At 31.9% G+C, this 25,831-nt stretch overlaps 1 protein-coding gene and 1 long non-coding RNA gene across 3 annotated transcripts in view; both read left to right on the top strand.

Annotated features, from left to right (window-relative positions):
• Nucleotides 1–318: 318 nt before the first annotated feature.
• LOC114324193 (uncharacterized) overlaps nt 319–25,831 on the top strand; it is a 208,811-nt gene continuing 183,298 nt past the window's right edge. Inside the window, exon 1 of the mRNA XM_028271956.2 lies at nt 319–612. Coding sequence (XP_028127757.1) covers nt 525–612 — 88 coding nt within the window. The 5' untranslated portion in view covers nt 319–524. The remainder of the gene's footprint in view (nt 613–25,831) is intronic.
• On the top strand, nt 11,136–19,372 carry LOC126884562 (uncharacterized). 2 transcript variants are annotated; one of them, XR_007698093.1, is made up of 2 exons: nt 11,136–11,558; nt 18,367–19,372. It is a non-coding gene; the product is annotated as an uncharacterized LOC126884562 (long non-coding RNA). The 2 variants fall into 2 exon arrangements; XR_007698092.1 differs by lacking the exon at nt 11,136–11,558 and adding an exon at nt 11,565–17,755.

Genomic DNA, 25,831 nt, shown 5'->3' on the forward strand with positions numbered 1-25,831 from the left:
TTAAATATAGATGTCTTTACCAACTCGGTAATTTGGGAATTCATCAACAGATGGTGCCTGAATCTAAAAAACATATTCTGTTATATAATTTACTAACTTCTTTTAGCATTTAATACGAACATTGTGAAATTTTATTTATTAATAAATTATAAAAAGCGACAAAAGATAAATATTTACTTAAACGTCATTGGAAAAATCTGATTAATTTCTTTTTTAACAGTTTACCTCAAAATCCAATCATGGTTTTTGTTTTCGCTTACACATTTGACGTAGTGTTTTTACATTGTGTCGAGATATTTCAATTTATTTGCTATTAATAATCTCACTGAACCAAAATAAGAAGTAATTTTGATAACGAGGTCATAATGTCGAATTCACCGATCTAAGAGATTTATCGCTGTAGTATTTCATATCGTACCTACAGTACTAGTTATACACTAAAACGACCAAACTGTGCGCTAAATTATTGTTATAGGGACTGTTTGGTTCTAGGTAAAGAGACTTTAAGTAGGTAGTTCCCAAACATGGTACTACAGCGTAAAGATCAGTATGACAGAGCGAAGTACGTTTCCATTTTGAGAAGGGAGCCGACGAAATTTTATCTTCAGCCAGGTGAGTTTCTTTCGTTTTTATAACATACCTTTAACACAAACATATATTTACGAAGACATACGTGTGTTACTATACTATTATAAGTAACATTGTAATGCTAAGCTGCAGCTTACCTAGTACTCCCGGACAATAAGAAAAACGTAAACGTTTTCAGGACATCGCAATGGCCAGAGCAAGCTTTTGACGAGCTTTTTTATTAGTACACACCTACAGTAAACCAACCTGTAGGATATAGGCAGAATTTTAGTGCTAAAAATGCGATTTTTTGAAGTTTCGCTTGCGAATAAAAAAGTATCTACTTATATCTAAATGTTAACATTTTATCTGTTAAGAGATGATGTAATCCAGGTTGTGAGTCAAAAATGTTTCTGATTCGGTTTCATTGCTTATTCCTGTCCAAAAATGTTCCCTTTAAACAATCTGACGGGGCCGGGGTGAAATTTTTAGGCAGAAGTTGTAACCCACAAAAGTATCTAGACACCAAGTATATTTTAATTAAAATAAAAAGTATTAGAAAAACTTCAATTATTCCAATAAATTATTATTATTGTATGTTCAACAATCAACCATGAAATGGAAAACAAATTCCAAAATAACGTTTAGTCCATTGAAATGTTACATTTAGGGTTGCATTTCTTAGAGGAGTCAATTTTATTTTTCCATACACTTCATAGTTTCACAGTGTATGGCACTTACTACTTCATAATATTATAATGTTATTATTATACTTATGACATCCCTCAGATAATTTACTGAGAACAACACATCTTAAATTAGATTAATTTATTACAACAATTTCCTATATGTCATTTCCTATGCTTTGACCTCTGCCCGCATCGTATAACATCTACGAGCTAAGACCATCACATTTGTACAAGAGTCTAGAATAACATTTCATACTTTGCTACAATTAATACGCAACCCCTGGAGCATTGTCTTTCTCCATTCGAACAAAACATCACCCGTTTCACATACGCATCTTCCTTCAGGATCCATTCCAAATTCGAAATCTTACTGTGTTTTAACCTACGTAACATGTCTGTTTACCCTATCACTATCCCAACAAACCAATTAGCATAATTTGGACGTACTAATATGACAACAACTAAGTTGCAACGCAATCCTTGTAACGGCATGTAAGTAGATTAGAACAATATTACTATCTCTTTTATTATTACTACTTTGAATTTGGAAGCATATTTAAGTCAGCTTATGTTTATTTTGTTTTTTAATGGTTAAAAATTTTAATCTCAACAAATTCACAAACTGTATGCACCCATTTGCACATACATGCCTATGAGCATTTTTACTCATAGGTGTGCCTTTGTATATACCAATATTCTGAAATGTCAACATTTGCAAACCTTTATTTCAAAAAATTTTATAAATTTTTTAAAAATATTTAAATTTGGCTTTCTATTAACATCTCTTCAATCAGACACTGTTCTAACACAAGTTTTCTCTTATTGTAGCATTTAACTACTTGTAACGCCGACCTGAAGATGATCTGTATATTGTAGAGATCGAAACCGGTCGTCAAAGTATAATTAAATGATTGTGAGTAGGTCTGTGTTTCATTACTATATTTAATATGGACTCACATATGCAACCCATTCAATATTTTTATTTTTTTAATTTGTAAAGGGGTTCAGTAGAAGCTTAAGTTCAAGTTTTTGGGGTCGTCACCCTTGTCCCCCGGCCGCCATATTGGAAAAAGGGGTGCAAAAGGCTTTCGCACTGTGTCTCCTAAACTAGCAATCCTACAGAAAATTTAATTACACATATAATGTAGCAAATTCAATTTCCTACAATTTTATGTCGATTACTTTTTATCGTCAAGTGACCAACAAAGAAGTTATAAACAAAAATAAGAGAAAATTTTGTAAGAAGTTTCCTTTTGGAGGTTATAACTTTCTTTCCGTTCATTTCGCAATAAAATAACATCATAGCGATATTGTAGAGGATTTTTCAATGAACAATTTTCACTATAAATTTGTTTAATTTTATTTATTATCTAGGTTTTACAGCGCTCCAAACTTGACCAAATTCTCGAATTCTCATAGGAATACAATACTTTTCTATCTATATAATATTAGGCGAGCGGCGTCAACCGTTATGCCGACCACGAAAATCAAATTTAAGGTAAATGACCAATTTTAGTCTATTTTTATGATTTCGAGGTCGCTGAATCCGAATATGAAGTTTATTTTTATCTATAGTTGGTGGAACATGTTCAAAAATCAAATTTTATACAAAAATCAATTTTCATGATTTTTCAAATTTACCTCGCTGTATCTTTGGTCGCTGTAAGTATTTACTTTTGAAAATTTTACTGTATCATCTTTAAAGTATGTAGATAATAATGAAATTTGTCCAAAATGTTTAAACACATTAAAAAGGAGTTGTTAATTTTTAAACATTTTGTCATCATATTTCGTTAGTTTCATGTTTTCTTAAAAAAGTTGAGTAACAAACTTTTTAGTTTATAATTTTAACCAACACAACAATAAAACATAATTCATGAAGAAGTTTTTTGGAAAATTTTAAGTCAAAATATACAATAGGAAAAAAGTTATGTTACTTCATAGACAAGCGGCACACCCCAAAAAAAGCTTATATCTCGAGATCCTGACCACGGTGTGGTGAATGACTAATTTTGATCATACTTTATGATTTTGATATCAAAAATCGATTTTGTGCTCTAAGAATTTTGCATTTTGCGGTTGCGTCATTTTTCTTCTGAGACCGGCGAATTTGTCCTCAAACAACTTCTTGGGCGTTTTCTATAATATGCTTAGGGTTATAAGTTTTATAGTGGGGAGAAAGGTCAAAAACAGATTAATAATAGCATAGGAATGTTAAAATCATAATATATAATATGAATAAAAAATATATATAGATAGAAAAGTAAGCCTAACTTTTGTTTTTATTGTATCCCTATGAGCATTTGAGAATCTGGTCAAGTTTGGAGCGCTGTAAATCCTATATAAATAAATATAATTAAACAACTTTATAATGGAAATTGTTCGCTGGAAAACCCTCTACAAAATTGGTAAAATGTTATTTTATTTTAAAATGAACTGAAAAAAAAGTATAACCTCCTAAAGTAAAAAATTTTTATATATTTTTGTTTATATCTTTTTTGTTTGTCACTTGACTATAAAAAGTGATAGAAACGAAATTGTAGAAAATTTAATTTTCTACATTTTATGTTGAACTATATTTTCCGTAGGGTTGGCAGTTTACGAGATATAGCGCGAAACCCCTTTGCACCCCATTTTCAAGATTGCGGCCGGGGGACAAGGGTAGCGACCCCAAAAACTTGAACTTAAGCTTCTACCGATCCCCGCTACACATAAAAGAAATAAAATTGACTCCTCTAACAAATGCAAGGTACGGCTTAAAAAATGTAACATTTTAATGGAGTAGTTACAAAAAAAAATATTTTTTTTTAGATTAAGATATTTTTCAAATTAAAAGCATTAAATTTTTCGAAAATACGGATAAACAAATCAATTATTTGTTTCTTGAGCTCAAATAACAGCACTCATCCTTTCAGGCATTATGAATCAAAGCAACAATCTCATTCCCTTTCGTATATTAGCGCCTGTTCTAACGCTACCACAGTTTCAAGCTCGCCATGATTTTGTAAAACCACTCGCCCCAAGTTGTCCCTCAATTTCTCTATCAGGTTAAGGTTTGGAATGCTAGGAGACCAGTCTAGTAACGGAATACCAATATCTGTAAAATATTGCATTGTTATCCTAGCTATCTGAGGCCGAGCATTATCCTGCCTTGAGAGAAATTTTCAGCTACAAAATTCATATAAGGTAACATGTTTTTCGAGACAATCCTTAAAGGCGTAGGCGCAAAATTCCGCGCCAATGTGTCTTAAATGCATTCATTTTTTTGGAATCCTGAAAAAATTAATAAATATTTTTGAAAAATTAAACGCAAATTTCAACGAGATAGGAAAGTCCCTTAGAATAACCAAAAATTATCTCTTTTTTCACCCCTGTAACTCGTTAAAATAAACATTATAGAAGTTTTCGGGGACTTTTGGTAATAACACACTCTTTCATTTTGCGTTTAAATTTTTCAAAAATCTTATTAGTTTTCTCTGGATTCGAAAAAAATGAATGCGCCCTAATGAACGTATCAGCATTAGGGTCATCTGCCCCTAGAAGAGCCAGGTCTGTATGTGCCTTCAAAAGAATGACGCTTCATGCCATTATAATACCTCTACCGCCAAACTACTCTAGGAGTTAAGCAAAAGTAAAACGTTCTCGAAGCCTTCTCCACACTCTCTGATAAATTTGATGATAAAGATGATAAATTTTATACTCTTAATGTTCAACGTACGGTGTCAGGTAAAACTATGGTACTATGAACATCTGCCAGTATCCTAGTTAAAAGTGTAGCAGTAACTGTCCAGTTTCTCGAAATCTTTATAAGCATCGGATATTGTACTTCGCGGAACGTGAAGCATATCTTCGATATATCGTATGGAACGCCCATCATTATGAAGATCAACAGCTTGAATCTGGCCTTAGTGAATATTTTGAGCTATTTTTACTCTTACTCATATTTGGTTTCAAAAATACTCTTTTATTGTTTTCAAAAATATTTTGTTACAAAAAAATCTTTTGTTTATGATAAAACATTGTCAAACGATGACGACAGCATGTATGTACATACTTTCAAAACAATACATTATATTCTTTTGTAAGTACTGATATAGATCACAAAGTTAAAACTTATGCAACAATTTTTGGCTTTGCTGTTTATAGCCAAAAAACATAACCAGGTTTTAAAATGATATACCTACAAATTTTCTTGCGGATGTAAATCTTACTAGACTGCCATAAAATTTTAACAATATTGATGTAAACAGTTTCCGTGCAGCATTAAAACCTTAGAGAGATTAAAAATATTTATTTTTACTCATTGTTTGTTATTGGATAATTATGGCAAATCTATTTAAGTTTGCATATTAAAAAAATATATATAAACTGAAGCAGCAATAAAGCAAGGAGTGTGGCAAGGTTATGTATTCATTCCGAAAGCTTTTATATATTACTATACAGTGCACTGCGTATTTAGGGCTATATGTATTATATTTATCTCTTAATATTATGGTTAGCTGCATTTATTTTAGTTTAGATGGTGTTTTTTAATGGATGTCGTTTTTTATGTAGTTGCATTTTATTGAATATTGCATATAAATCAACAATAAGACCGAGAATGACGTACAGCAGAAACAAGAGCAGATACGGCAAAAACAAAAAGACTGCTGGAAACAGCAGAAATGAAAGTCTTACGAAACATAACAAATTAATCTCTAAATAAAAGACAGAGTAAGAAGTGAGGAAATACGAGCGAGATGTGGTATAGAAGAAATAAACATGTGGACCAAAAGATGAAAAATAGAATGGAATCAACACATAGAAAGAATGACAGAAAATAGAATAGTACAAATAGCAAGCGGCAAATCACCAAATGGAAGAAGATCATTGGGACGACCGAGGAAAAGATGGTCAGACAACATCAATTGAGGGTAACAACGGACGTAAAACAGGCATGAGCCTATTTATAAAGTAGGAAGAAAAAGAAAAAGCATTTTATTGACATTTTAATTTGTTGCTACTGCTTACCACAGTTTCTCTAAACGATTTCTTTTTGTTTAGTTATACAGTGTTCTGGAATAAGTGTTACCCCCCCCCCCCCCTTATTAACTTATTTATTTTTAGCACATAAGCAAAACGCTCGGACAGGTCGATTTTTAAAATAATCATAGAATGTTAGAGCGTACATCACGTGACACTTGATTTAAAAGCTTTTGAAATACTGATTACAAAAATTTATAATGCCTTAATCCTACTTGAGAGCGTAGGTGCAAAATTTCGGTTGAATTATTTTTAAATGCATTCATTTTTTTTAATTCTGAGAAAACTAATTAGTATTTTTGAAAAATTTAAACGCAGAATAAAATATTACGGTATTTTCGAGGGTCGAGAGTCCCTAAGAAATTCTATAATGTTCATTTTAATAAGTCACAGTGGTGAAAAAAGGAGAAAATTTAGTCTGATTTTTAATTTCAAATATATCATTCAAAAGAAACCTTTTGTTCAGTCTAAGGGACTTTTAGCCGTCTGTTATAATGTAGTCTTTCATTCTGCGTTTCAATTTTTTAAAAATACTTATTAGTTTTCTCAGAATTCGAAAAACATTAATGTGTTTATAAAGAATTCGACCGAAATTTTGCGCTTACACTCTCAAACACAAGTAAAGTATTAAATACATTTTTGTAATCAGCATTTTAAAAGCTTTTATATATTAAATGAGGTGTCACATGATGTATGTACTTTCCCATTTAAAAGAGTCAAAATTATGCCTGTCACCTGAAGAGGGGTCGCGTAAAGTTCGAAACATTGATGCTATAATATACTATGATTATTTTAATAATCGACCTGTCCGAGCGTTTTGCTTATGTGCTAAAAATAAATAAGTTAATAAGGGGGGTGTAACAGTTATTCCAGCGCTCTGTATTTATGTTATTGCGATTTTGGTTACTTGCTATTGCTTGTTTTGTACTATAATCAGCTATCTCATTTTTGTGGACACTCATATTATATAGAAGGAATAATATAAGCATGATCAATATTTATTTTTAAATATGGTGACAGCAAATGTAATATATCCTTTATACGACGAGATTTTCTAAAAAGTTGTATGGTCCAATAATGGTTTTGAAACATTTTTCTTGTAACAATTTTTACATTAGTAACCCTTAACTACTGACATGGATATTTCAGGACGCAGATTCTGACATGCGGTATGTCATACGGTTGCCTATTCTCCTTTGTTTTCAATAGGAAATTTTCTCATATCACTGTATTTGTTTTTTGCATCAACTAAGAAATGACCCTTCTCACTACTGTAGAATAGAATACTGCTCCAAATTAAATAAATTTTAATTTTTTCAAGAAACTTATGAACGCATACATTATGCATAATATTTAAAAAATGGTGGAAGGTCTTACAAAATCCTTTATAGACTGAATTACAAAAAAATGAGCATTGGTAACTCCAAAATAGCAAAATAGTGCTTTTCACTTGAAGGTAGAAAATCTGGATGAACTTGCTGGCATACTAATAGCGAACGAATACACTGGACTGCTTTTAACTATAGCAACGTAAACACTGACATGCGGTATGTGATACCGCAAAAAAACTTTACGTCAACGTAGCTCAAAAACTAAACCATACTAAAACTCCAAGAGTTGGGGGTAGAGATGGGAAAAACCTACGGGTTATAACCTAAAACCGGTTTTTCCTTTGCAATAATCGGTTTTTCTGGTTGTTTTTTGTCCCGGTTATAACCGGTCGGGCAGTAAACTTCATTCTCGGGAGGAAAAGTAGCACTTTCCTCCCTTGTTATACAAATAGCTATTACAACACTGATGACTGATTTCTATATTTACTGATATGGACTGATATGGATTCGAATGTAGTATCGCAAACTATAGCGTAATGTACATGTAACTTATTTGGTATTGGCTATGACTAAAAAAACCTAACACCGGTTTTTGGAATAACCGGTTTTTTTGACCGGTTAAACTGTAGGTAAAAAAAAAACGGTATAACCGAAAACCGGTGTTTTTGTCAACAACCGCCATCCCTAGTTGGATGCAGGTACAATTACACCACCACTTGAAGGTATACAGATAGTGTTCGAGAAATATTTTATAAAACACGTTTTACAACAAAATAATATTTTCGTCAAGGTATGACATACCACATGGCAGGGGTCAAGGGTTATTGTTCTTCTTTTTCCTCTTCTTCTTCTTCTTCTTCTTCTTCTTCTTCTTCTTCTTCTTAACTCAGGCAAGACTCGTTAATCTCTGGCACTTGGTCATAAGACCTTTGTATCACACCCTGCTCTTCTTCTTAAACTTTAATTAGTACTGTGGCCTCAAGGAAGGCCAACAGTTTTCTTATTGGTAGTTTTAGGATCTCTTCTGGTTCAAACTTCATTTGACTAGTGAAGTCCTGCCTTACATCACCTAGCACACTGCAATGGCATAGTATGTGTATGGCAGCCTCTTCTTCCATTTCGCACTTTCTGCACCATGGTCCATTCACCTTACCTAGTTTGTATAGGTGATTTCTTAAACGGCAATGTTGAGTCACCATTTAAGTGACCGTTTTGATCTCTCGTTTATTGAGGTTCATCAAACTGTTCGAGAGTTTTTTATCATTATTCTTGATTATTTTTTTAGTCTGGATTTGCCCTTGAGCCCCATTTATTTGTGACTCTTTATTAGCCATTTACGAACCTCGCTTTTCGTAGCATCTTTAGTGATGCCACAGAAAGGTTCCGGGCTTTCAAAAATTTTTCTCGAGCCTTGTTTCGCTAACATATCTGCTCGTTCGTTCGTTCCCATGCACCCCTTCATGAGCCAGGTACCCATATTAAAGGTACTTTATTGTCTTTTGCCAGGTTGTTAAAAAGATCTTTGCAGTTTCTCACTAGTTTTTATTTGCTGAGATGGTTCTTTTCAGCCAGAAAAGCCAATTGGCTATCTGTGTAAATGTTGATTATCTTTGCTTTAGAGTGTTCATTAATGATTTCATTAATACAGGCCACCAAAGCAAAAATTTCAGCCTGGAACACAGTTTTATGTTGACCTAGGCTGTAAGATTTATTATAGTTGCATGTTTGCCAAAAGACTCCTGATCCAGTACCATGGGCAGTTTTAGATCCATCAATGAACCATACTGTCCCCATTAATATTTGGGACTTCGACAACTATGTTCCATAATGACGGTGACAATACACCGCCTTGAGGGCATCCCTTAGTTGCCGTTATATGTATGGTATCTTCATACAGTGGCATTACAATTTCTTTAAAGATAAGACTTCTGAGATGCTACGTATTCTCCGTATTATTCTATGGGCTGGAGGCTTGGACATTAAAGAAGGATGTTTCGGACAGATTAGAAGCCTTCGAGTTATGGGCCTACAGAAGAATATTAAGAATAAGTTGGGTGGATAGAGTCACGAATATCGAGGTGTTGAGAAGAATGGGAAAAGAGAAAGAGGTTTTAAATACAATTAAAGTCAGAAAACTGCAATATCTGGGACATGTTATGAGGGGCGAGCGTTATAACTCGTTACAATTAATATTACAAGGCAGAATACAGGGTACAAGGAGTCGCGGAAGAAGAGGCATTTCCTGGTAAAACAATTTAAGAGCTTGGTTTAATTGCACTTCTGCTGATCTTTTTAGAGCAGCGGTATCGAAAGTGCGAATTGCCGTGATGGTTGCCAACCTTCTTAGAGGAGATGGCACATGAAGAAGAAGATCTTCATACGTATCTGTGGATATTATTCTGCTCTGAAGCATCTGAATAATCCACTTGCATGTTGTATTGTTGATTTTGTCGATTGAGGTATTATCAAATGCACTTTCTATATCTGAAAATTCAGCATGAGCGACTTATTTCTGATGCAGACTCCTTTCGAGTTCCGTCAATAGATTGTGCAGGGCGGCTTCACCTGATTTCCCAGCCTGATACGCCCATTGCCGTTGGTGCAGTGGACTTATAGGCCTGTAGGATTTTGCTAAGGTGTAATCTGTTTTTCCTGGTTTGGGAATAAACGCCACCCTTTCCCTTCTCCAAGCTTTGGGAATGTATCCCAGAATATGGCTAGCTCTAAATATTGTGATCAGGGTACCCATAATTATGTATTTCCAGACCCTCCTGGAGAAGCTTAGGAAATATACCATCCGATCCCGCAGTTTTATAAGGTTCAAAAGTTTCAATAGCCCATCTGACCTTGTGAGAATCAAAGATCTCGTCAGAGGTCAGCCAGTCCCTTTTGGTTGGGCTATTGTTTACTTGATGATTGTTATTGCCGATCAATTGCCTCGACCCTGGAAAGTGAACACTTAAAAGATGCTCTACAGCCTCATTTTCTGTGTCCGTATACTTCCCATTGGGCAATTTCATTGACTTTGGTTTGTTAATGTGATCACTTTTGAGATTAAGGGTTATTTTAAAGCAAGGACTTGCTGCCTATAGCTACATTTTTCATGTTTTGGGTTATTGGCTTTAGTGCTAAGATGACTTTTTATAGTATACGGTTCACTTGTATATATTGACGGTTGCTGGTGAAGATCGATTAGTGTAGATAACTCAAAGTACCGGGGTCCTTTAAAAGAACATTGAGGATTCTTGTCTATAATGTCGTTCTAAAACTAGGAGGAGTAATTCAAATTTACCGCGCCGTTATGTTTGTTTGTAATTGGTCCAACCATAGGCAAGTTTACTCCACCAAATTAGTAAATTTTGACAGTATTGACATTAATTAAATTTTGACATTATTGGCATTTAATATTCATAGGTTAAATAAGTTATATCGGCGATTTTTGTGCCTTCTGCGTTATTTTTTAATTTTTAGATTTATATAAAAATCTGCTTTTATATAATAAAACAGTTGTTTTTAGAACTTGTAACGGTCCACCCGTTATATTATCATTTTTAGCGCTGTAATTATTTTTAAAAAGATAATTATTTTCTCTTGACCTCCCATTTAAATTCTTTAATTTATCGTAAAGGACTTCTCATGTGACGTCACACTGTACGGAACATAGTTGTTGAACCGTTCCTTGTCGTTTAATTCGTGTTCCGTGAGAGTTTGACGTTTTCCTCGCTGACTGTGGGAGGAATGAGAGGCACTTGGCCGGTGGCTGCGAGGTTGACAGGTTGGTGTTGGTGGTTAGTACCGTAAATGGCGGTTAATTTCTTCGAAATTAATTTTTATTTCAACTAAGTTTGGAAGTATAGTAAAAAGTTACCACCACTTGTTTCCTGGAGTACGGGTTTCCTGGAGTAAGGATGGGAGTACCATCAGTGGAAGAGGAATAAAAAATTAACCGGTAAATCGTTTTTTCTACTAATGTTTTTTAGTTAACCTTGAATATATGAAATAGTTGGTTCATTGTTAAATGTTCTTAGCCAGTCCCTTAGGTGAAGGATGTAGATTATTTCGATCTTTATATTATCTTTATATCGATCTTTATATTAATGGGGTTTTTGGTTTTACATAACCAAACATTTTTGAAGTCCTCAAATTAATATTGGAAATAATTACCATTTCTCTGTACGTTTTAAACCGATTGAACATCCAATATATCTATAAATTTTCATTTCCAATATATCTATAAATTGTCATGTAACTATCTTTGTCTGGTTCAATACCATTTCATTAAGGTATATAAAATGTATGTAGATGGCTATTACTATCTTAATCTCATGTTATTTCAGATAAGTCATATTTTATATTCCTATTTCAAATGCAATGCCATTATTTGTTCATGTTTTCAAACTCAAAATAGTTCAAGGTTACCTGAGATTAGTTTTTGTTCCATTTTTAATGGTTGTTTTTTTTATGTTATTGCTTCTAAAAAGTTTTCCTCGATTATTTCTTCTTCTCTTTACTTTTGTTTACCGGTTTATATGAGAAATCAAACGAAGTATATGTTTTTAGCCGTTTGGAAGAAAACTAACCCTCATGTGATGTCGTACCCACCTTGACTACCTAGGGAAGCCACCTTGACCTTATTGCAGCTACCGCCAAGTCAAACTGGGAGTATGTTTTGGGAACAAGTTTTTGGGGGACATTCCAGCTCCTTTTCGTCCTGCCACCTGGGCCTACGGGGGGGGCATGGAGGTGCATCATAGTGATGCTCATTTTCTAGGATGCAACCGCAACCTCGTTTGGGAACATTTAGTGAGGAGTTTTAGTAACTATTGGTTTTTTTTATATTTCAGACTATCTGTTAAATACACTATGTTTTTTTTTTCCAGATTTAGGTTACCTCTGTTTTTTTTGACATATGTATTTGTATATTAGATTATTTGGTTCCCAAACTTTGTATCTACGGTAACTTCTTGTGCACAGGAATAAGCCTAGAGAAAATTAGGTTTTTAATACTTTATTATTGCTTTGATATTGGTTTATGTAATTCGGGTAAATTTATTTTGTAACATTACTTGCTTGTTTCCCAAATATTGTATTTATTCGCTTTATTTCGTTTGTTCGGTTACTTCGTCGTTACTTTATTTCATTGCATTTGCTCGGTTAATTTAGGTCATTTTGTCGGTATTTTTCTTAACTTCACTTCTATAACGTTTATTCATTTGTATATTTAATTTTGCTTTATTCAGTATTGTATTTTCTCTTAGTGAGGCTTGGGCCTATTTATTTGTATTATTTTCATCTTCGTCGGTTTCCTTTAGTTGTACGTAGCAGGCGTACTATAACCATTTGGTAGAAGACTTATGTAATTTTGTACCCTATATGTTAGTAAGAGGTACTTATATTTAAGTTTGTAACAGATAACATTATTGTTGTTATCTTTAAAATATATATATATATCTTCTTGTATAACCTATGTCATTTTAGAGTCACAGCATAATATGAACTTGCTTAACTCAGAGATTGTTAAAAATCTGGTAGTTATTTTTAATAAATATGTTTATTTATTTTGTATATCATTTATTTTTATTATTCCTTTATGTTCATTATTACAGGTTTGATATATTTAATATCTGACAGCAGTATAAGATACCTGGGAGAATGATCGAAGATCATTTTCATGGCGCCCATGATTTGTTAGATTTATTTATCTTGTTCGTCTTTAGAAATTATTCATCTTCATTCCTCTTCAGTACATTATTCTTATTTTATTATTTCATATTTTAGTCATTATTACTATCTACATAGAGCTACTGTTCTTCGACAGGCATGCAAACGAGCCGTATCCATCCTTGAGTGTCAAGTTGCTCTCTTGCATCTATAGCTAGCCAACTCTATTCAGTTTGCCTCTGTCTCTTCCCACGTCTACTTATTATCCCTTCTAATTCCCCTTTCTTCAGTACTACTGCAAAGTAGTATTTTTTATTTTTCCTACTTCGGCTCAACCGCTGAAGCCCCTTCATTTTTATTTTCATAAGAGGCCCCAACTAGTTACCTTAGTCTTTTCTTTTCTTCTTTTTTTTCCTTACTTCTGTTGGAGTATATCTTTCTTTTTACTTTCACTCCAACAGAAGTTTTCTTATTTTTGTTACACTGGCTGCCCAATGCGTGGTGCCAACCGTTTTATGGTTCTAAGACAGTAGTTCTTTTAGTTCAATTTTCTTTTATTGGAATTTTCTGTTTTATTAACTTTTTGATATCTTTGTATATATGTTATTTCTGATTTATTTTTGTCTTTAATTTTTATTAATAATAAACAGGTAGACTTATACTGCTTCTTTTGGTTTTGATTAGTTTATTTTCGATACCTCATTTTTAGTTTTAGTGGTACAGCTCATATTTTAGTTTGAATTTTGTATTTTTATTGGAAACTTATTTGTGTATTTAGAATGAGTATACATGACTGACATTATGTTCTATTATTATGGATTTTTAGTCCTTCTACCAATGGTAGTATGTTTGCACGTACAATTAATTATTGACTATATGCATATATTTTTTTCTAGTGTGGTTATATTTTACACCTAACTAGAAATTATTTTCAGTATTTAGGTATTTTATTTACTTTATTGATTTGATTATTTATATATTTTGCTGGCATTTTTGATTTGTTGGTGTGTCGCTAATATTTTCTCCATATGTATCTTTGTCTTACAAACTTTAGATTATATTTTATATTTGTTATTTTGGATATTTGGGTTGTTTGGTAAGACAGGCACACACCACAAAGCACAATCAGTCCACAACATTAGCTTCTACACATGATACGTTGAATTCGCATGGTTCGGATGATTACAGATGGTCATCCAAATTATTTTTCTTTAATTGGTAGTGTTAAACATAACAATTATAATTATTGTATAGTAAAGTAGTTCCATTATCCACCTCAGTTTCTAGTTTTATTATTGTTGATAATAATATTATATCAATGTGGGTACCATAATATAATGCTCATAGAAATCAGATACTTTAGGTTGAGATTTAAATATAAATTCTTTATTAGTTAGGAAACATTGATACTATTTTCCTACTAAGTTTAGAACAATCCTCAGAAGAAGATTAACTTAACGGTGTCGTTCAAGCTAATCTCTTCTTCTGTTTGTCTTTAGCTTAGCTCAATCTTTAGTATGGTTAGAAATTTTAGTCTGATATTTTTTTTTTGTCATCTGATAATGCAGGTACCTACATACATTGCTTGATTTCATCTTTGGCTTTGTTGTTGATGACTTTTAATTTATTACTTATTAATTTAATTATTATGTAGTACTTTATGTATGAGTTTAACTTTTTTTTTGGTATTAGGCATGGTGCATTGTAATTATTATTATGAGTCAATGTTATTAATTGCTAATCCTGTCAGTAGGATTATACAATTAATCAGAACTTCACTTGTATTTTTGTTTAGTTTTTGCACACCTAACCCCTTAAGTTAGAAGGGTTGTTGAATTATTATATATTTATATACTTATTTGGACAGGTAAGCTCATACAAGTACTCTTGTTTAATATGGATATTATTATGGAACTGTATGATATGCACTACTTATCTCAGGTTATGTGTTATATTATTTGGAATATTTGATTACTTACTAATTTTTTTTTTGATCATATTTATATCTTATTATTGAATTTGCCATATTGGAAAGATGTGGTTTTTAATTTGTTATTGGGTTACTCTATTAACATTATTTGTCTCCAATATCTTAAACACTTTATAATAATTTATATCCTTCTATCCTACACAGTATGATTCTGGAATTAGTTTGGAATTTTGATGTAAGTATGTATGAATTCTTGAGTCTTTCATATTTCTTCTTAGAAACTACTTAGTCTGTTGATGCTCAAAGTTGGTGAATACGTGGGTTCGAAATTCAGCAACTGATCACTGCTGTCCGGTTTCGTAATCTATGTCCTCATGGCAGAGTAGGCAGATGTCTTTTCATCATTACATTTCCTAAACATTTTTCTGTAATCAGTTTACTTATTTCAGTTTTTTTACAATTTAATAGGGAAGTATTTAGTTCATATTAGGCCTTTTGCTTCATAGTATGTTTGTACTTTGAGTTGATGAGTAAACATGGATAAATATCTTGCGCACTTGTTTATAAATCAATGCTTAGGCCATCCCTATACATAGTAGGTTCGTTAAGTCAGTATTTGGAGTGTTTAGACAAATGAGTTGTTCATCAGAGTATATTCCCACTTCTTTCCTTAGGCATTAGTTGCTACTCAGATTTTGGAACATTTCCTGAATAATTCCATGTATGTGAGAGCGCATGAATTTGCAGTTTTATTTAAAATTGTGCTCGTTCTCGTCAATTTTTTTCCCTATCACTTATCATATTTTTTTTTCTTCCTATTATTTATCATAGTGCCATAGACCTTGTAAGTTCACCATTCATTCTGTTTTCTTCCTTACTTATTCTTACATTATTGGTACCTTATCTGTGTCTGGTTATTCTCATACATCTGTTGTAGCAACATGCTATAGTTCGCGAATACCAGCATGAATTAAGTTATGTATTTTCTAGAATACTTTAGTCAATACACTTTAGGTATTTATCTTACCTTTGATTTAGTTTGGTTACATCTCTGTTACTTAGTCTGTTAGTAATTTTTTTCTGACTTATTTTGGATTACTTAGTTCAGATAGGTTCATATTACCGGATGAGGGTGTATGTAGACCTAATTTATTTATTTTGTTCAGTATTAGTTACCATTGGATCCAATAATTTAGTTTATTTAGTATTAGTAAGAATTGGTCCATAAATTTGCCTGATCGTTCTTCTTTGGATATACTCCTATATAAATCTGGTGTCCATTGATAGTCCGATTCTGGATAAGTGTCCGATTCTTCATTTATTTTGTGTATTTAGTTGGATAGGTTCGTATTACCGGATGTGGGTGTACATAGACCTGATCTGTTATGTGGTTTAGTATTGGTGTGAATTGGTCCATAAATTTGCCTGGTCGTTCTTCTTTGGATATGCCTTTTATGAATCTGGTGTCCACTGATAGTTCGACTTTGGATTAAGTGTCTGATTCCACATTTATTTTGGTTATTGAGTTTTGAATTCCTTTGGTATGTTTATTATTGGTATTATTTGACATTAGTGAGAATTGTTCCATAAATCTTCCTGATTGTTCTTCTCTGGATATACTATTATGAATCTGGTGTCCATTGTTAGTTCAGTTTTGGATAAAGTGTTCAATTCTTTACCTATTTTAGTTACTGATTTTTTTTATTCACTTTGGTACATTTACTTTTGATATGGTTCGAATTGGCTCACACCTTTTCCTGGTTGTTCCGTTCTTGGATATACCCTTTATAAATCTGATGTCCATGGATAGTTCAATTTTGGTTTTAGTGCCCAATTCGACACTCAGTTATTATTATGAACTTAAGTACAATATTTAGTTTTGTTTTGACTTTTGAGCAATATATGTTAATATTTGGTAGCAGAGAGTAACATAGTAACATTTTAGTATGAGTTTGAGTCATGTATTGATTTATTTTTCCTTGACCATTAGTTTATATTTAGAAGTAATCTTGCGAATCAACGTGGATTGTTAGACTATTGTAAATTTAGTTGTTAATATTTTGAAGTTTAAAAAAAAAAAAAAATTTTTTTTGGTTAAAAAATTTTTTTCCCCGAGTAGGAGGGGATTGTAACGGTCCACCCGTTATATTATCATTTTTAGCGCTGTAATTATTTTTAAAAAGATAATTATTTTCTCTTGACCTCCCATTTAAATTCTTTAATTTATCGTAAAGGACTTCTCATGTGACGTCACACTGTACGGAACATAGTTGTTGAACCGTTCCTTGTCGTTTAATTCGTGTTCCGTGAGAGTTTGACGTTTTCCTCGCTGACTGTGGGAGGAATGAGAGGCACTTGGCCGGTGGCTGCGAGGTTGACAGGTTGGTGTTGGTGGTTAGTACCGTAAATGGCGGTTAATTTCTTCGAAATTAATTTTTATTTCAACTAAGTTTGGAAGTATAGTAAAAAGTTACCACCACTTGTTTCCTGGAGTACGGGTTTCCTGGAGTAAGGATGGGAGTACCATCAGTGGAAGAGGAATAAAAAATTAACCGGTAAATCGTTTTTTCTACTAATGTTTTTTAGTTAACCTTGAATATATGAAATAGTTGGTTCATTGTTAAATGTTCTTAGCCAGTCCCTTAGGTGAAGGATGTAGATTATTTCGATCTTTATATTATCTTTATATCGATCTTTATATTAATGGGGTTTTTGGTTTTACATAACCAAACATTTTTGAAGTCCTCAAATTAATATTGGAAATAATTACCATTTCTCTGTACGTTTTAAACCGATTGAACATCCAATATATCTATAAATTTTCATTTCCAATATATCTATAAATTGTCATGTAACTATCTTTGTCTGGTTCAATACCATTTCATTAAGGTATATAAAATGTATGTAGATGGCTATTACTATCTTAATCTCATGTTATTTCAGATAAGTCATATTTTATATTCCTATTTCAAATGCAATGCCATTATTTGTTCATGTTTTCAAACTCAAAATAGTTCAAGGTTACCTGAGATTAGTTTTTGTTCCATTTTTAATGGTTGTTTTTTTTATGTTATTGCTTCTAAAAAGTTTTCCTCGATTATTTCTTCTTCTCTTTACTTTTGTTTACCGGTTTATATGAGAAATCAAACGAAGTATATGTTTTTAGCCGTTTGGAAGAAAACTAACCCTCATGTGATGTCGTACCCACCTTGACTACCTAGGGAAGCCACCTTGACCTTATTGCAGCTACCGCCAAGTCAAACTGGGAGTATGTTTTGGGAACAAGTTTTTGGGGGACATTCCAGCTCCTTTTCGTCCTGCCACCTGGGCCTACGGGGGGGGGCATGGAGGTGCATCATAGTGATGCTCATTTTCTAGGATGCAACCGCAACCTCGTTTGGGAACATTTAGTGAGGAGTTTTAGTAACTATTGGTTTTTTTTATATTTCAGACTATCTGTTAAATACACTATGTTTTTTTTTTCCAGATTTAGGTTACCTCTGTTTTTTTTGACATATGTATTTGTATATTAGATTATTTGGTTCCCAAACTTTGTATCTACGGTAACTTCTTGTGCACAGGAATAAGCCTAGAGAAAATTAGGTTTTTAATACTTTATTATTGCTTTGATATTGGTTTATGTAATTCGGGTAAATTTATTTTGTAACATTACTTGCTTGTTTCCCAAATATTGTATTTATTCGCTTTATTTCGTTTGTTCGGTTACTTCGTCGTTACTTTATTTCATTGCATTTGCTCGGTTAATTTAGGTCATTTTGTCGGTATTTTTCTTAACTTCACTTCTATAACGTTTATTCATTTGTATATTTAATTTTGCTTTATTCAGTATTGTATTTTCTCTTAGTGAGGCTTGGGCCTATTTATTTGTATTATTTTCATCTTCGTCGGTTTCCTTTAGTTGTACGTAGCAGGCGTACTATAACCATTTGGTAGAAGACTTATGTAATTTTGTACCCTATATGTTAGTAAGAGGTACTTATATTTAAGTTTGTAACAGATAACATTATTGTTGTTATCTTTAAAATATATATATATATCTTCTTGTATAACCTATGTCATTTTAGAGTCACAGCATAATATGAACTTGCTTAACTCAGAGATTGTTAAAAATCTGGTAGTTATTTTTAATAAATATGTTTATTTATTTTGTATATCATTTATTTTTATTATTCCTTTATGTTCATTATTACAGGTTTGATATATTTAATATCTGACAGCAGTATAAGATACCTGGGAGAATGATCGAAGATCATTTTCATGGCGCCCATGATTTGTTAGATTTATTTATCTTGTTCGTCTTTAGAAATTATTCATCTTCATTCCTCTTCAGTACATTATTCTTATTTTATTATTTCATATTTTAGTCATTATTACTATCTACATAGAGCTACTGTTCTTCGACAGGCATGCAAACGAGCCGTATCCATCCTTGAGTGTCAAGTTGCTCTCTTGCATCTATAGCTAGCCAACTCTATTCAGTTTGCCTCTGTCTCTTCCCACGTCTACTTATTATCCCTTCTAATTCCCCTTTCTTCAGTACTACTGCAAAGTAGTATTTTTATTTTTTCCTATTGCGGCTTCTCAACGTAGAAGCCACTTCATCCTTTTCTTTACTACATCCCACTCTGTCTTCATTTTTAGTACCTATATCTTTTTTTTTTCATTACTTCTGTTGGAGTATATCACTCCAACAGAAGTTCATTTTTGTTACAAACTATTATTTAGCGACGTATTAGTATAATATAATATTTATGGATTACTGTCAAAGGCCAATATGATCAACCAAAACAATTAATCTGGTGATTTTTCTAGTGACGTTATTGGTTGTATCGGTCTTTTGAGTTTACTCCTCCTAGTTTAATAACAGGGTATAGTCGTGAATATTCTGGAGCCATGTTTGTTTTTTTAACTTCTCTTCGTCGTTCCATCTTGGCTGTTATCACTGTTCTGAAGATATTTTCTTTCTGTATCTTATAGGCTATTGATTATATTCAAAATAAGATAGCTAAAAGGAACTACAACGTTAACGGGGTTTTATTATTTCATATGGTTAATGGACATCTATATATGAAAAAACCGCGGAGTGCTACCATTTAAAGGGGTGCGTTTTTGAGAAATGGGTGAATTAGTCCCTGGGCACAGGTTACATTAGGGTGAGTTCTATGCACTTTTGGTACAAACATACCTACATAAAAATTGTTCCTGGTTAAATTTCCTATCTACATATCACTTTTTAAAGTCAATGATACTTTTTTTTACAAAAATATATTCAAGAGAAAAAGCACAAAGAAACCCAAAAGAAATAAATTTTGTTTTTTGTCCCATAACTTTGTCCACGAGGATATAGGTATAGACATTGCTTTACAGAAAAAAAAACCTACATATTTCTTCTTTAAAATGTTGTTTAGTAAAGGTAATTAGGATTTATAGTTTTCGAAATATAATTTTTCAAAATTCGTCACTCACAGCAATTTTGGGAATTTTCCTTGTTATTTCGCAAATATTGTTCTGTAACTTTTTTCTAAGTAACTTTAGGTATATGCAATGGTACAGGTAATAGGAATAGAAATAAATTACCTTTAAAATGGTCTATTGTATAAAGTTGTACGACTTTTTCTTTTCGAAAGAGATTATGGTTTTTCAAGGTTTTATACTTTTAACGATTTTTTATAATATAATATAAAAATAAAATAATATTATTATATAATATATTATATATTATATAATATTATATTATATATACTATATATAATATAATATTATATTTTATATTATATAATACCTAATATAAAAAAATATTATTTTTTACATTTTTTACGATTATTTTTGAAATTTCTCATTATAACTTTTTTTCTTCTACATTTAGGTATATATTATATTATATAATAAAAAAAAGCTTATTTTGTTTACTTTAAGTGTATTACAAAAAATTCTAGGATTATTTTTGAATAAGATATTATTTTTCAAAATGTAATAAGTACTTGCAACGATTTTTGATTTTAGGATTATTTTTTAAATTTCTCATTATAACTTTTTTTTCTTGTACATGAATATACTATATATTGCTTAATAAAGAGGGCTTATTTTCTGTTCTTTAAAATGGTGTATCATCTATATTTAAATAATGGAAACCGAGTGATTGTTTGATATTTTTTTTACCTGTAATATTTAAAATTATTTCTTTTACAAAAATTACATAAACATTAGTCTTAGAAAACATCACTTTAGTTAAAATTATTTAAATGTTCACATTTAAAAATTTTTTAAAATCAAAGTCCGTCTCTTTGTTAGCATTAGCTTCAATATATTCCTCTGACACCTCAGTTATCTTAGAGTTCCCACAATTAGTACCCATGCACATGCACCCTTTGCAGAATATTGAACAACTTATTCCTATCTTCCTACAACCGCAGTTTTTTGTACATCCTTTGGTACATTTACATGCTATTTTTTCAAGCAAAGCTTGTGGTGCAGGAGCTTTGTCAGTCCATATTTTGAAGTTTGCCCTGCCGAGTCAAGTGGATCCAAAGTATTAAATATAAAAAAAAAGATTCAATCATAACACACAATCACATAAAAAAGTTGTAATGAGAAATTTAAAAAATAATCCTAAAATCAAAAATCGATGCAAGTACTTATTACATTTTGAAAAACCATATCTTATTCAAAAATAATCCTAGAATTTTTTTATAATACACCATTTTAAAGTAAACAGAATAAGCTTTCTTTTATATTATATAATATATACCTAAATGTAGAAAAAAAAGTTATAATAGGAAATTTAAAAAATAATCGTAAAAAATATAAAAACTCGTTAAAAGTATAAAATCTTGAAAAAGATAACCTCTTTAAAAGAAGTCGTACAACATTATACAGTAGAACGTTTTAAAGGTAATTGATTTCTATTTATTTTACATGTACCATTATATATGCCTAAAGTTGCGTAGAAAAAAGTTACAGAACAATATTTGCGAAATAACAAGGAAAATTGCCCAAAATTGTTGTGAGTGGCAAACTTTGAAAAATCATATTTCGAAAACTGTAAATCCTAATGACCTCTACCAAACACCAGTTTAATGAAAAAATATGTAAGTTTTTTTTCTATGAAGCAATGTCTATACCTATATCCCCGTGGACAAAAGTTATGGGACAAAAAACAAAATTTCTTTCTTTTGGGTTTCTTTGTGCTTTTTCTTTTGAATATATTTTTGTAAAAAGAAGTTTCTTTGACTTTAAAAAGCTATATTTAGGTAGGAAATTTAACCAGGAACAATTTTTATGTAGACGTGTTTGTACCAAAAGTTCATAAAACTCACCCTAATGTAACCTGTGCCCAGGGACTAATTCACCCATTTCTCAAAAACGCACCCCGTTAAATGGTAGCACTCCGCGGTTTTTTCAAAAATAGAGATTCATTGACCATATGAAATAATAAAACCCCGTTAAAGTTTTAGTTCCTTTCTATAGTACATAATCAATAGCCTATTAGTATTAAATTAAAACTGATATTGTGGTAGTTCCCATTTAGATAGTAAATTCTGTTTTATTATTAGTTGTTGAAAGATACCGTAATGAATACCTTGAAGCATGTGACCTAACAAGTAAATTTTTCGACATTTTATAGTTGTTAACGCCTTCTCATAACATATGAAACATACACTGGCGGTTCTTTATTGGTCTCTGCACTGCTCAGGAAGTATCGTATGTGCTAAAAGTGCTTCTCGTGCTCGTGTCCCAAAACTGTTGCGGAAACCAAAATATGGACTGTAGAGTGCTTCTTTGCATTTATTTCTTAGTGAGCGATGTGTAATTCGGAGAAACGCTTTAAACTGTTATAGATTTTATTAGGGTATAACCATAATCTGAACTTTGTGTTTAATGTACGTAGTATTTTAAGGTGGTTCCATACTCATGTTATCCGTACCAGGTACCTATTTGGTTTTAGCTGTATTCATCGCCTATCTTTCTTATGACGGTATAATTTCTGGATCTTTTTCTAACTGATCTACATTTTGTAAGCCTTCCACTCTAGTACTACAAAAATTTAGAGGTACCTACACTGTTTGAATAAAACTGACAATTCTTATGAATAAAAAATGTTCAATGAGTTGCACATGTACATTCTAACCAGTTGTAAAAAGAACAACTATATTCTATTACTGTATTCCTTGGACTGGCATAATTTTAAGTTGACCTTACTGGAGACTTGAAGATGAACAATCAATTATAGTGTCCGAAACCAGTCGTCCTATTGTTCAATAAAACAGGTTCTAAGTGGGTGTGAATTTTATTTCTACAACCCACTCTTATGAAGATATTTCACACAAGATATAATTTTTCTATATGAAAACTAAAAATCTTGCATATCTGTATTACAGACAAAAAATATCCGCTATATTAAGGCTATGGGTACATAATTCGCAAATATTTTACGTGTATCCCTACTTTTTCTGTCTTTACATGGCAAATTACGTGTAGTAAAATTCACACTGGTATGGATATGTAAACATTACTAGAATGTCATTCTACTTGAAAATGTCATCATTAATTTAAAGAGATGGGTTTTGAATGTTCTTGGATAACTGTTATTTTTATAATTGCATATTATTAATTCAGTTAATAAATGTGATAATTTTTTCACTAACTATGTATTCAGTTATTGTAATAATTTATTTGCACAACAAAGACTAATACTCAATCGAGAAAAGAGGAAAAGTGTTAAAGTGATTTTTTAATAATATATTGTTATGGAACTCTTACAATTTTGAACATCTGTATAATATTATAAATAATTCCAGAGACAGTTATTATAGTTCTTTATTAATAGTTAAATAACAATGATCCCGCACAAGAATGAGTAAACAAACGAGTGCCATAAGGCAGTGACTAATCATCCGCCGGACGGTATACGGTATCGGATATGTTCCGAATACCAACATTATAATACATCTCCCCTTTTAAATGACAAAGGTCTTTAACATTAGGAGTAAAATAAAACTGGTTTTAATTCACAAATTAAACCTACTAGGTTTCTTAACCTGTCTACCAGACTAGTTATGACCACAGCTGAAGGCTGAGCCGCTTGATTTAGTGCTACTTCCTTGTTTACATTATCCTTTAAAGGTTGAGCAAACGGTGTGGGAGACAGGATGTTTTGCTCTGCGGATCTATTTATTACAGGTAACGTCTTGGGTGGATTGTTATCAGAAGAAATATCATCTCTTTCAAATTCTTCATGCAAAATGGGGTTCTCCACCCTGAATGTATTGGGTGATGGTCGAAGATCCACACGATTTCTTCTAATAACATTCCCCTCTTTATTTTCTACCAAGAATGACCTAGGTGAATCATGCTTTGCTACAACCCTGCCTGGTTCCCAACATTTCTTTACATGGTTATAAACCGTAATATTATTATTAATATCTAACTCTTTTAAGTCTCTCACATGTTGATTATAATAATCTAAATTCTTTCTTTGCTTAGCGATCAATTTCTCTTTAATATTTTCACATAAACTTGGACGTAGCAACACATTGGAAACCGGCAATTTTGTTTTGCAAATACGGCTTATAAGGAGCTGCGATGGAGAGTAGTCCATATACTTAAGTGGTGTGTTTCTATACTGAAGTAACGCAATATGCATGTCAGTGCCATCATTAAGGCACTTTTTTATCATATTCTTTGCAATGGATACCGCTTTTTCCGCTAATCCATTGGCACGTGGATAATTTGGACTTCTTGTCACAATGATAAAATTCCATTCCTGACCAAAGCTTCGAAAACAAGAGCTATTAAATGGGATGTTATCAGCGACAAGCGTATCAGGAACTCCAAATTTGGAAAACAATGATTTTAGTTTTGATATTATGGTTGGACCAGACTTATCTTTAATATGAATTATCTCTAACCAGTTTGAATATGCGTCCATTACTACTAGATACGATTTATCTGAATAAGATAAAATATCAACTCCTAGCCTTTGCCACGGACGTTCTGGAATATCAAACGGATGTAAACTTTCTTTACAATTTTTTCTACTTTTTACAATGTTTTCACATGTTTTGCATTTTTTTATAAACAATTCTACATCATCACTTAAATTTGGCCAGTAAAAAATTTTCCTTGCACGAGCTTTACATTTTTCGTTTCCTAAGTGCCCCTCGTGAATTAATTTAAGCATCTCTAAATGTAAAGAACTAGGTACTATTAATTTATAATCCAAAAACAAGAAGCCTGACGACATTTTAATTTGTTATTTAAGTTTAAAATAATGACGCAGGTTTTCAGGGATATCAGTTTTACTCAAGGGCCACCCATTTTTAACATAATATAAAAGCTTGTTTAATTGTGAATCATTTTCTGTCTCAATTTTAAACTTATCCTTTTTTTGATCAGACATTGGTAATTCTGTTACTAAAGAATGAATAGCAAAATCAAATTCCTGATCTGATTTTAGCCCGCTGCAATTTAAAAAGGCCCTAGATAAAGTATCTGCAATGTATAAATATTTACCAGCTTTAAATGTCACATTCAAATCATAGTTAAGTAACCTGATTAGCATTCTTTGCAAGCGTGGTGTAACAGAATGTAGATTTTTACGAAAAACTGAC

The sequence above is a fragment of the Diabrotica virgifera genome, chromosome 5 (assembly GCF_917563875.1).
Source record: "Diabrotica virgifera virgifera chromosome 5, PGI_DIABVI_V3a".
Classification (NCBI taxonomy): domain Eukaryota; kingdom Metazoa; phylum Arthropoda; class Insecta; order Coleoptera; family Chrysomelidae; genus Diabrotica; species Diabrotica virgifera.